General features: G+C 46.3%; 1 protein-coding gene across 1 annotated transcript; it reads left to right on the plus strand.

The window, feature by feature from the left end:
• Window positions 1–31: 31 nt before the first annotated feature.
• On the plus strand, window positions 32–12745 carry CSUI_009579 (rad17 cell cycle checkpoint protein). Its single transcript, XM_068069693.1, has 4 exons — window positions 32–3245; window positions 3943–7456; window positions 8127–11314; window positions 12079–12745. The coding sequence occupies exons 1-3, from the start codon at window positions 189–191 to the stop codon at window positions 10655–10657; spliced, it is 9102 nt and encodes a 3033-aa protein (XP_067918331.1). The 5' UTR covers window positions 32–188; the 3' UTR covers window positions 10658–11314; window positions 12079–12745.
• Window positions 12746–13022: the final 277 nt, after the last annotated feature.

Raw genomic sequence — 13022 nt, forward strand, 5'->3', positions numbered from 1 at the left:
ACAGGTCAGGTGTATGTACACCCGGATCGAGTGTACGTACACTCCGCTCGGGGGTTAGTGTAAGCACACCCCAGCCAAGTGGGGGCGTCTCGATAGGAACTCAGGCTGGTATTTTCACACCCCGGACGCAAGTGAACTGTCGCCCCTCGCATGCACGAGTTTCGAGTAACCAAGGAGGGAATGAACGCATGCCCCGTGAGCCCTGTCATTTCTCTTCCTTCTCTGATGACGTGGAGGAATCTATTGAAGATGCAGAGAATCTCCCCTTACAGGAAACTAACCATCGTTTTCTCTCCCAAACACCCCCTTTGTCCCCGTCTTCCGACTCTTCATGCACAGTTCTCTCTTCTCCATTTTCTATCTCTCGAAGTGAACGAACCTCCTCTCGTATCATATCGTCTGGCTCCCCTACGGTGCATAGGGGATCAGGAAGAGAAGAGAATCCTCACTGTGTTTTTTCTTCCAGTCCATCACGGATGTCAGGGGGACAAGTTCCCCGCGCCGGAGAGACGATCCTTGATCTAACTCAACTTTCTTCCTCTTCTTCTTCAGAGGGTGAGCCGTGTACACCACCCGTATCTTCTCGTGCGATGAGTGCAGGCTTAAAGAATGTGACAAACCCTTCTTCACAGAAAGAAGAGAGATTCTCGGGTGAAAGTTCAACGGTTCTAAAAGATTCTTCTCTCCCAGCTCGCAAAGCTGATAAGAGATCTCTTCTTCCTCATATTACCCGTCAGCAGGTTCTTCACTCTTCTAGCACACCCCCCCCTTCTTCTCCATCTCAAAGTGTACATGCAGGCGATGTGAGTGAGAGAGAGATATCGAGAAATGAATTGTGTACAGCACCTTCTTCTCTTCTTCGCGGGCAGACATTTCTTCGAAATCCTCGCAGTTCGAGTTCGAAAGCAGAGAAGTCGGCTTCTTCATCTTTAGAACGAGACAAGAGGAATGGCAGCACATCATTTCCTCTTGAAAAGAAGGAGGTCTCTGAAACCAAGGAACGCACCCGGTGCGTTAGAGAAACGTCTTTTGTCTCTACTCCTACTCTGCACAAACAGGGAGATCTCTTCCTACAAGATTCTTCAGTAGAGGAAGATATCTCTAAGACCAGAAGATCTATATCGACTCGTGTGAATGATGGAGAAGATGAAAGGCAGCGACGAGGGGGACATCGTGATGGAGACGCTCACAGTCACAGAGACTTACCTTCGGCTGTACATACACCCGAGAAGAATCGTTTACACAAGGGATCTTCGCTAGTAGAAGACAGACGAAATGAACACGAGACACAAGACACAGAAGAAGAGGAAAGAGACAATAGGATGGTGATAGCCAACTCTTCTCTACATTCCTCTCAACGGAGGAGTTCAAGGACTCAGTCAAGGGGAGAGGCAGCTCTTTCATCTAAGGATGAACGAGGTGGAAGAAAGAAATCTCGCCGTAATAAAGCGGCAGGGAAGGCTGGGCTGAAGGAATTGCGAAGTGGTAAGACAGTCGACTATTCAACACAACATCTTTCAGCAGAAGAAGATCTATCTACTAAGAGTGATGCGAGTTCAGGGGATCGAGCTTTTCATAAGACTGTGAAAGGGAGAAAGAGAAGAAGAGGGAAAGAGGATGAAGAAGATGAAGAAGAAGCAAAGGCGAGGTCTTTTTCCCATCATAATTATAGTAAGGATGAGAGTAGCGATTCAGATGAATGGCAAAGCTGGGAGAGTAAATACACTCCAAAGCGGTTACAAGATCTCCTCCACGCACCACAGAAGATCAAGGAAATGACTGCCTTTCTGAAACCTTTCTCTGGAGGTTCTCTATTCAACTCTTTTTTTCTTCACGATGACGAGGAGAAAGATTCAGGGGTGTCTTTCAACAGACCGTCGAATCATCTGCTTCGTCATACCCCCTCTTCTTCTTCTTCTGTCCCTTCAGGTAGTACTTCTCGCATTCCCCTTATTTCACTGAGAGATGGAGAACATTCTCTTGATACCTCACGGACACCTCACTCTTCTTCTTCTTCCTCTCTTCCTCTCCCCCCTCCTCCCCCTCTCATTTGTATTCTTCATGGCCCGTCGGGGTGTGGTAAGAAGACTCTAGTGAAGACAGTCGCTATGTCATTAGGCATGCAAATCATTGAATGGGGTGAAGAAGCTATACCTTCAATAGGAGGAGAAGGGCTTAAGAGTAGCAGAAGATCTGTAGGGATAGGAGGAGATTTTTCGGATGACTACGATACAGGAAGATTCTTTAACTTGTCTCTCGGAAATTCCTTATTATCTTTTCTAGATCAAACTCAATCCAGAACACCTCTACCTATGTTGATCTTAGGTGATGAGACTAGGCACAGAAGAAGAAGAAGAAGCGCATATGCTGTCTTAGCAAGTCAAAGCCGGATGTCTTCACGGGTGGCCTATGAAGATAGTGAGAAGGAGAACGATAGAAAGAATGAAAGATCCGTTCGAACGATAGATCACCTCAGTTCCTCGTTAATGAAGAAGAAGAAGAGAAGAGGAAGAGATGCGAGTGGACAAGAAAGAGAAGAACACATCGACAAGAGGAGAGAAAAAGATTTAGAAACTCTTCATGAAGAGACACCTCTTATACAGGATTCTCATGAGGTGTATAGACGGCCAATTCAGGGACAGCCTCAGCCCCAGCAGGTGGCTTTACTACGTGAGCTGCCGACGAATCTTCTCTTGAATCATTCCCCAACATTTATAAGAAATGCACGAGATTATCTACACAAGAAGATCTCTGAACATTGCAGATCGTTCTACAATCTTGTCAATTCGAAGACAAGAAGAAGAGGAAAGGAATTAGATCCTGAGAAGGAGAGTACAGGAGTATTCACCCAACAAGCGAACCACGATGGTGGAGATACACCTCAAACTCGGGGTCATGACGACAACACAGTAGGGAAGGAGACAGGGAGTGACTTCTCTTCTTCTTTTTCTTCTTCACATGCAAAGAATATAAACTCTTTACAGGCTGATCGGAGTAGTCAGAGGGAAAGATGTTCCCAAAATCGAGGCGAAGATATTTCTTGGAGAGAAACGAGGAAAGACTCGTGGGGAGAGAGTAGCATGAGCGGCTCAGTTTTCCCAGGAGTCCAGCCTGTGGTCGTTTGCGTCAGCGATACTCGAGAGGAAGTTCTACTTCTCCAGAAAGTGCTTCCAAAGGCGGAAGAAGGAGAAGAACTCTCACGTGCTATTCTTCATATCAGACTTAATCCTATACCAGTGACAAAGGTATACCTTCTCACGTCTAAGAAAGAAAACTCGTCTACAGTCACTTCATCTTCTTCTGTCTCTGTCTGTTAAGGGATGGGCCGAGGTGCCCCATCTTCAAGTAGGAGGAGATTCAGTGGAAACGTTCTTCATATTCATCTACCTATCATACTTGACTGTATGTACAGCGGTCTTTCTCTTAGTTATTTTTCCAGGTTTGCATGCACCAAGTCAGGTAGCTCATCTCATGTATGGAGGGCGTCGTGTGTAAAAGAGAGATGTGTGTAGACAGTGGGTCGATCAAATCCTAGTTGATCGAGTTCGTTTCTTTGTATATGGGGAAGGCGAAGTCGTGAGTTACCATTATCATTCGCATACAGCTCGTCAAAGGAGGGAGAGAGAGACAGACACTCTTTCCGGTTTTCTCTCTTTTCTTGTCTATCGAGAAGAAGCTTTTCTTTCATCTTGTACTATTCAGTCTCATTTTCATTCATTCCTCGTTCTCACGCTTTGTGTTGAGAAGCATGTGGGCGTTTTGACTCTCCTTCTTTCTCAAGACTTCGCTGCCGTGGGGATTGACCTCTTAAAGCTTCTTCTTCTTCCTGGATAGATCTCTTGTCTCTTTCTGATCTGTTTGCTTCTTCTCTTTCTTACACACTTTCGTCTTTTCACTTTCTTCTCTCTTTCATTCCTTTCTCTCTGTTTCTTTTCTTTGCAGCTCCGGCAGTTTCTTCTTCGAGTTCTTATTGCCGAGAAGATCCTTCCTTCTCCTCAGACCACTTCACTCTCGAGCCGTTCCTCTTCTTCTTTGTCCTTTTCATCGGCAGTTGTAAATAAACTGTTGGCTTCTCTTCCGTCTTCGATCGATCTTCCTTCGATTCTCCACCTGTGTAATGGAGACGTTAGACATGCTTTGATGTCTCTACAGTTCGCTTCTGTAGGATGGAGAGATTGCAGAGAGAGATACAGGATGAATGACTTCATGAAGAAGGAAGAGAGAAGGTCTTTCTCTTCTGCTTCTTTCTCTAGAACGATGCCTAGGAATTCTCAAGGAAGAAAGAAGACGGACGACGAAGCGAAAGAGGAGAAGAAGAAGAAGAGTGTGGAACAACACGATGATGCAGAGATCGGTTCTGAGAAGCGAAGAAGAATCTCCACTAAGAGGCAAGAGATATTATCCTCCTCATTGCGAGATGAAAGAAGAGAGAAAGAAGATTCAGAAGGAGACGTTGAAGAGACCACCGGCGATCTTGGCCTAGGGACAACTGACAGGAAAGAGGGGCACACAGCAGAGAAAGGAAAACGAAGCGGAGAGGGAGAAGATGAAAGAAAAGAAAAGATGACGGAAAGAAAAGACGTGGTGTTGAAGAGTCATAGAAAGGGTCTGATAGATCGATTCATTAAAGACGAAGAAGGGGAACAAGAAAACAAGATGAAAAAGAAGAAGAGCATCGATGTTGCTTTAGGAAAAGAAGCAGGAGAACATAGGGACCAACGAAGTAAGAGTGAAGGAGAGATAGAAGAAGGAGAAGGTGGAGGAGGAAAGGATGAACGATGGACGCTCTTTCATACATTAGGGAAGATCCTTTACAACAAAAGACTTGTGTATCCAGAAGAGTTGAGAAGTGCGATCGAACAGAATGATAAGAAGAAGAAGAACTTCTCTCTATCATTCAAGGAGGGGCTGTCGGGAGAAGAAGGTGATAATTTCATGGAGAAATTCTTCTCCAGATATCAATCGAATCCTAACTGGCTCTGTTGTCTCCCGTCGTATGATAGCAGAGATTCTTCCATGATGAAAGGGATGCGGGGTGTCTCTTCATCTAAAATACAGAAGGAGGAAGAAGTCGATGACGCACGTAATCTTTCTTCTTCATTTTCATCTTCCCTAGAGGGGTGTTCTTCGTCGAGAGAAGGTAGCACCATAGAGAAACGAGAAGACGGAGATATTCCGCTTCCTTCGGGTTTGTCCCCGGTACCTATAAACAACATAGGGTGTATCTGTACATACACCTCACCGGCTATATCTTCGTCTATGCTCACTGGCTTTTCTTCAAGCGACGGAAATGGTGCTGAGGTTATCTGCAAGAGGCGGAAGAGCTTCATGATGGATGGACGAAGGAATCTAGAAGAAGAGATTCGCGGGAATGTCCGGCCTTCTCTCTCTGCTTGGATGGATAGAGGAAGCAGAAAAGGAGAAGAAAAAGATGTTTTCATTACAGATAGCATTGGACAACGCTCTCATCATCCAAATGGCTTACGCCTTTCTCCACAGAAAGAGAGAGAAGGAACTTCGAACTTAAGAAACGGAAGAGGAGAAGAAGAAGCAAAGGACATCTTTCCTCTCCTTAGTCTAAGCAAAGACAACAGTAATCCTTACAGATACGACGTGAAGATCGTCCAGGGGGATTGTCAAGTGTTAGATTCACAAAAAGTGCAAGAAAGTGAGATGAGTCTACTGAGAGACCACCGTCTCTCTACAGTTGAGGAAGACCGGCTGCTTACAGGAGAGAAGAAAATGGAGAGAGGAGGTGATCTTGATAAGAAGAAAGACATGATGTGTAATAGGGCTAACACCCTGGACACCTCACCTCCAGCGTTGATATTCTCACCCTCCCTATCAGATTCTTCTCGGAGCTATTCAAAAGAAGAAAAAGACCGATATGAAGGGAACACCCCCTTAGGAGAGAAGACAGGGACATCACCTTTATCAACGATGGAGGGATTGAAGAACGTGAATGAAGAAGAAGAACTTCTTGGAGAAGATTTACAAGAGATCTTAGACGTTATCGATTCTTTAGATGGCGCAACCATACCAACAAGTCTTACAGCAAATACGGCATCTCCTCTTCCTATATTTCCCCATCATCATACATCTTCATTCTCATCACCCCCCTCTCTATCTTCTTCTTCATTGTCTCCTTCTCCACATGCAGCTCCCTCTAGGACAACACCACATGGCGAGCGTTCTACTCACATGGCAAATCGACTTAGGCCTTCTTCTTCTTCACAGATCAAGAGTTCCTTGCCTAGTCTTGAGAGCTCGAACGCTCAGACTTCTACAGACACATCAATGAATGGAAGAGAAGAACGATCTGACGTGAAAGGCTGTTCCTATCCTCCTGGCCGGGCTTTCCTTTCCTCGCCGGTGAAAACGGATCATCGAGAAAGTCATGAGGCGATCGCCTCTTTCTCTTCGGAAGAAGCATCTCTCGGTCATAGCCGTCATCTGGCAGATATCCATAGGAGGGGGTTTCCTCGAATAAAAGGTGAAGCGATCGAGGATAAGAGTGAAGAGATGAAGAAGGATAGCTGCGAGGGTGATGGGGAGAATAACATAAGCCGAGACACCATCGATCTGAGTGAGTTCGATGATCTCCATGACTTCTTTCTACAGGAAGAGACAAAGGAGACATCTCTTCATAAGGAATCGATAAGCTGCTGCTCAGAGGTCATAGGAGAGGAGAGGAGTGGTAGGCTGGCATTGCAAAAAGAGAGAAGAACACATGAGAAAGAAGAAGAAGTAGTAGAAGAAGATTTAGACGTTCTGTTCGATTCCTTTCATGATAGCACTGACCGGAGATGTGAAGAAAGAAGAGAGATAGAAAGAAAAGGAGACACTTACATTCTACAAACGGGGGATGCGATCGGAAAGCCCGTAGATGTCTATCATGCAGAAACAACTAGACGAAGAGAGATGAAGTGTATAGGTAAAGATACATATGCTCAGGGACGAGAGAACCAGGAGAGAAATCCTTACATGCGTTCGAGGGATGATATCTCTCCGGCTCCGAGACGACAGGATCCTCCTAGCCATGTCACTTCTGGTGTATATACACCTCAAGGGGTTGACCGGCAACATGACGCTCCCTTTCCAGTAAAGGCAGAGCAGGAAAGAAATGATAAAGACTCTTGTATCTGTAAGGATGAGGACAAGTCAAGACACATCTCTGATAGAGAAGAATATATTTCAAGTGTACATACAAAGACACGTGTAGAATGTCGAAGAAGAACGTCACCGGGCAATCAGAGTGAAAGAAGATCAGATCCTGGGCCTAGGTCTTCTCGTAGCTCGGACGGCTGCTGGAGATGTCGAGAGGCTCTCCGTCACATGCAGGAGAATCTTAAGGCTGAGGAGACATGGTGGATAGGAGAGAAACCTCAAGGGAAAGAAGGACAACACACACAACAACAAGAAGAAGATGCTTTGCATGGCTATCCTTTCTTCGATGGTGAGAATTCGTTCACAGCAGTCTATTCTACACGTAGTATATGTAGATGTAGGACTATGTGCATGTATGTGTATATGTGTGTATATCTATGTTTGAATATGTGTACATGGATAGGTGCGGATATGCATAAATGAATTCGCATGTACGAATATGTACGTATGACTATGTATGTGTATGTATGTGCACGAATATGTATATACGTATGTATGTATGTATATGAATGTGTATGTATAGTGAATGTAGATTTGAGTTTGATAGCTTAAGGATCCTCTGCTACCGAAAGTGGTCGATAGTCAGGAGGTGGGAGAAATCCAACACGTTGTGTTTTTTCTCTTTCTATGTCTTGTCATCTTTCTAGTGATTTGCGCAATACTCAACAGCTGTTTCATCTGTCATGAGAGGTAGATAGGTGCTGACTTTTCTCAGAGAAGAAGAAGAATTACCAATGATAGACACGTCTATATCTATGCATATACCCGAGGACATGAAACAGCTTGAAACAGAGCCCTATCTTCTTGCACTGACCAAGAGGAGAGGTAGAGAATCTCTTTTCCTGGTATTTTGTTCTTATCGTATGTATCGTCCTTATCTCCTCTTCGTTCTTCTTCTTTCTATTCATCTTTCTTCTTCTTCTTCCTCTCTTTTCTCCATTCTTTTTGTCTGACTATAGGTTTAGTATCGACGTTTTTATGGGGGCTACGGCCTGTTCCTGAACATTGGCTTACCATCGAGTGTCACAGCGCCTCTCCTTCTATCGATAACATCGATTTCTCTCCTTCTTCATCCTTTTCGCCTGTCCCCTCTTCTTCTTCTTTCTTACCAGGCTGTCACTCCCGTGGTGTATCAGCCTCTCCAGAGAGCGGCAACTCAAGTCTTTTTTCTCCTTACGTATCCTCTTCTTCTCAAACAAGCTCATCTTCAATGTTCCACAATCCGTCTGGTTCTCGTCATTCATCATCTTCTTCCTTATCTTCTTCTTGTTCTCCTTCTCTTTCTCGCACCACTCAAGTCTCCTCTTCACCACCTTCTTTCCATCCATCACCCTGTTCTTCTTCTTTAGTTTCTTCATCTACATCTCGGACTTCTCCTGTTGTATCGACTCCCATTGTCTCTGCAGTTCCCTGGTATCTCCTTATTAAGAAATCGACACGTCCTAAGTTGTATTTCTCTCCGGAAGAACTTCTACGTCAGACCCCTTGTGATTTGGATTATCTTTTTCTTCTTCTCCATGAGAACTTTCTCTTCTTCTTTTCGAGTCTTCACGATGCCACAGCTGTTACGACGCACTTAGCCGACTGCGATTCTTCTTTCTTTTCTTCTTCTTCTTCGACAGACTTTTATCGTTCCTCCTCAAAACTTGAAGGGATTTCTCACAATGCTCTTCTCTCAAATGACGATCTTCTTCTCTCACATCAGTATGGCTTGTTAGGGGCGTGGTATTCCACTCTTCTTGCGATTCGATCGATTCTTGATAGTAATACACATCCCTGTAATCCTTCTTCTCAATCCTCTTCATGGCTTCTCTCTTCGTCAAGCAAACAGGGTAAAAGAGGGGGAATGTTTGCTTTCAAGAAAAGTCGTGTGAAAGTTCTTCAAAAAGACATACGATCCAGAGACGAGACATGGAGGTGCTATTGTCTAGGTGTACAGGAGATGATACAAACAAGAGTGAGAGCTGTTCTCCAGTCTTCACTAGCCCAAACTCGACCCCCGATGATAGGAAGGAGAGCGCATTCTATTACTAGTAGTAATAGTAGTAGCAGTAGCTCTTGTTCTTCTTCTTTTCTTACTGGTGGTCAGAATAGTCCAAGAGATGAAAATGATGTGAAACAGGTGAGAGACAGCGGGAGAAGGGAGGACAGTTCTTCTAAGAGGGACAGAGGTGCATGCAGTGATCCTATGCTGGAGAAGATTTCTCCTAGGAAGGAGGATGAATGCGGCCCGTTCTTGGACGGTCAAGGTATGAACAGGAGAGAGAGAGATGTGAGTAGAAAACAAGATGAAGAAGAAGAAAAGAGGGACAAAGGAGTCATCTCGAATCGATCATGTCTTTCCTATAGTTGTGTTCCTTCTCATGATGTGAGAAGAGAAAGAATTTCTTCTCTTGGCGAAAGTTGGAAAGGAGGTGTGAAGACTCAGGTTTCTGCTGATATGAAAGATTTCGACAGAGTTCACAAGTTTATAGAGGAGCAGTTATATAGAGCACATACAGGAGTGATCTCTCTTTCGATTCGGCGATTCTTTATGGAGGTTCTTCCTTATGTCACTAGAATGAATAGGGACAATCGACAAGCAGTTACTTTGGCCTCACCTTCGTCGTTCATGAAGTCATCGGGACAGCTGTCTTCTCTTCATCCCGATGCTTTACAGAGACTTCTCTCAAGAAAGGAAGGAAGGAGAGGAAGTTTATTTAGTTCTGGTTGCCTAGCTTTTCTACAGAAAGTAGAAGAACCCATTCTTCAAAGATTAAGGGGGGCTACGACAGTAGGAGGAACGAGAGGGAGTATAATTACTACGGGGGGAGGCAGTATATCAGCATCGACGATGATGACTGTGGGATCGTTACGAGCAGAAAGTATGAGTAGAAATGATCTCTGGAACCAGGATACTAAGAGTAGCTCGGGAGTGTTAGAAGAGGAGGTGGAAGAAGAAGACGATGAGGAGGAGGAGGAGGATAGCCATAGAACTGCTGACATAACTGGGAGGGATAGAAAGAGTGATGGTGCGATGGCAGTGACGGAAGATTCTTTGGACTATGGAGGTGTCATTCCTTTACCGAGTTTTCATGAGTGGGATGACTTCGAATCTTGGAGATCGGGTCTTTTTTCCTCATCTTTCCACAAAACTCGCGGTGTATATACACCTCATTCAAGGAGTCAAGATGAGGCAAATGGCAGAAGCCAGCAAGTTTTGTTGGAAGGATCCTCACGTATGGGGTCTTGCGAGAGAGTGGATTTCTTGGGTTGTGATGACAGTAAAAGTTCTTCTCAGGTAGCTTTAGGGACCAAGGGATTACAAGAAAGGAACTACTGTCATACAGAGAAGACCTCTGCTGAAGACAGAGAGGGAGAGACGAACAGTGAGAAGAAGCTATCCACGACACCGCAGGAAGGAGGCAATCAATCGGTGTCGTATCCGTGGATCCCGAGAGGACTAGGAGGAAGAGAAGTTTCTGATGAGGATGATATAGAAGATGTGTGAAATATCCCGTTCAATTCATCTCGAAAGAAATGACCTTTTGCCACCGTTCTCTTCTCAACTCTACCATTTTTAAAGAATGTTTGCACTCAATTGCAATCTGTTCCAATTTTTTTCAGCGTCAGACTTTCTGTCGTTTTTCTTTCCTCCTGCTTTCTATTTAATCGTCCTTTTCTTTTGGTACGCGCAGCTCTTTTTGACGGGGAGTCTTGCGAAGGTAAGTTGGGGAGCCGTTTCTGTTGTAGAGAGGAGTTCAGCTGGATGGTTCTCATGGATACTCGTAGATATGTGGGCTGAAGATCAGGGCCTAGAGTGAACTAACAGACATATGAGCTTATAGCTATTCTGGGTAAGAAATACTCTTTGCAGTTTGCGGCTTACCAAGCGACGAAGTGGAAGAGACGGGAGGAGGGTCACATCAGAACCAGCTTTTTTCTTAAGGACTCCCACACCCTACGTCTATGCAGTTATGGATTCTGCTTGAGGTATGACTGCTAGCAGAGGTCCTGTGGCTGCAGCAAGGGAGGCAATCACTAGACGGAGAGGCTGACACACGCCGCGGTTGGCGATGCCACGAGGATCAGCTTTTAGGGATGCTACTAGCCGTGGACGGTCCATCGAATGCCCTCTCAACTCCGGAACACTGTCAGCTCCAAAGAGGTATGTGGCTGCTAGGTTCGCCGGGGACCGGGCCCGGCATGTCCGTCAGACCTGTTGTAAGAGCTCTGTTCCACATTCCCGAGTCTTCGTTACTCGCCATCAGTCTTTCCTTCATGAGAGACTCCGTTTCACGAACTTCACTCCGGGGGCTCACAAAGACAGGACGGCACAACATGCAAAAGTGAACACCGGTGGCACCTTCGTGCCGGATACACACGTGCAAGGGTCCTCGGCACGGGTAGTCCGACTATGTTACATAGCAAGTATGACTGCCAGTAAGCCTGCTGTGGCAGACGCAAGGGAGGTCGTCATTGCGCGAGAGTCAGAGGTGAAGTCTGGGGCGGCCGTCGTCACCACAGGTGGTTTTTCAGCTTTCTTGGGCACGGTGATGCGAACCGCGCAGGGGGCGATCTTATTATCATCAAGTGGAGGGCTCTTGAGATGACCAACACCATTGGTTTCTGTGGAATTGCATAGGTAGCACAAATGCTTTGCTTCTGTCGGTTCAATGGTGTATGTGAATGTGTATACCGGTGTCTTAGCTGGCTCGGGCTCGGGCTGCACATCTTGTGGCGTTCTCGAGTGTTGCTCGGAAGTCACCCCCTTTCCCCTTGCCAATGGATTCAACGCAGCTTCATCTGTCTCGAGCTTCGCCCCAATCTGCTCGTTTGCCAGGGATTTTATCTTAGCAGTGTCGCATCCAGTTTCCTCCGTGTATGCGTAAAAGCTCGCGAAGGTGGTCTTCTCTTTTTTCTTGTCCGCAGGGGCGAGGGTCTGTGAGTTGCCACATTGAAACTTCAGGGGCTGGTCCACTGCAGCTGTCAGGTTCAGGCTGGGTTTCACAACACCACTGCGTTCACCAGCTGCCGTACATACAGGGATGTTGGAGGACCCTAAATTCTCGGGAGGGGACTTAAAGAACGTCAAGATATGGTCATTTTCATTGTACCGCTGGCGTAGGTTGCAATGTACCCCTGCAACAGAGAGGGCGACCACGCCTACCACGAGAAACGGAGGAATGCCGCTCTTGGGCCTGAAGAATTTCATGGTGGCGACGCTCTATGGCCAGAAAGGCGGAAGGAAGCCCACTAACAGGTGAAACTTGTCCAGCAACTGAACACAAGAACGCGAACCAGCCCGGCGCGTTCGTTTGCTGCAGTCTAGCCCCTGCGGAGGTCGAACTGTAGCTAGCAGAGACTTGGTAGAAGCTTCGTGATCTGCAGCTTCGATGCAACGTGGGCAGAAGACGCGCCCTGGTCTCCTCTTTGACGCAAACGTGCCTATCTTGATGTGGCTTAAGTCACACCGGGGTATTCATACTGCGAACTAATCGCGCGAGCTAAAGACACATTCTGTCCCGCCTGCGGCGGGCAGCATTGCCTGAACCTGATCCAGCGGTCATACAGCCTTGAGAACATCTGGGGCCCCGCCAGTGTGCCCTGGGAAATGCTGCAGGTTGCGCCCCCCCTTCCGAGGTGACAAGTCTCGGAGTCCCTAAGGAGAAGCGGAGCCTCACAGAAAATCCATAGTGCGGTTGCTCAATTGACAACCGGTGCAAACTCACAACCCTTTTACTTTGTCAGAAGCGACTCTGGCGGTAGTAACGGGAGGGACAACCGCTTTTTTTTTTTTTTCTTTGGCCACACTGGTTCTTCCAACGCCGGCCCCGTCACGACATTCCCGACGATCAGAACCTCCCTGGCACCGC

Source organism: Cystoisospora suis (assembly GCF_002600585.1).
Source record: "Cystoisospora suis strain Wien I chromosome Unknown contig_5783, whole genome shotgun sequence".
Lineage (NCBI taxonomy): Eukaryota > Apicomplexa > Conoidasida > Eucoccidiorida > Sarcocystidae > Cystoisospora > Cystoisospora suis.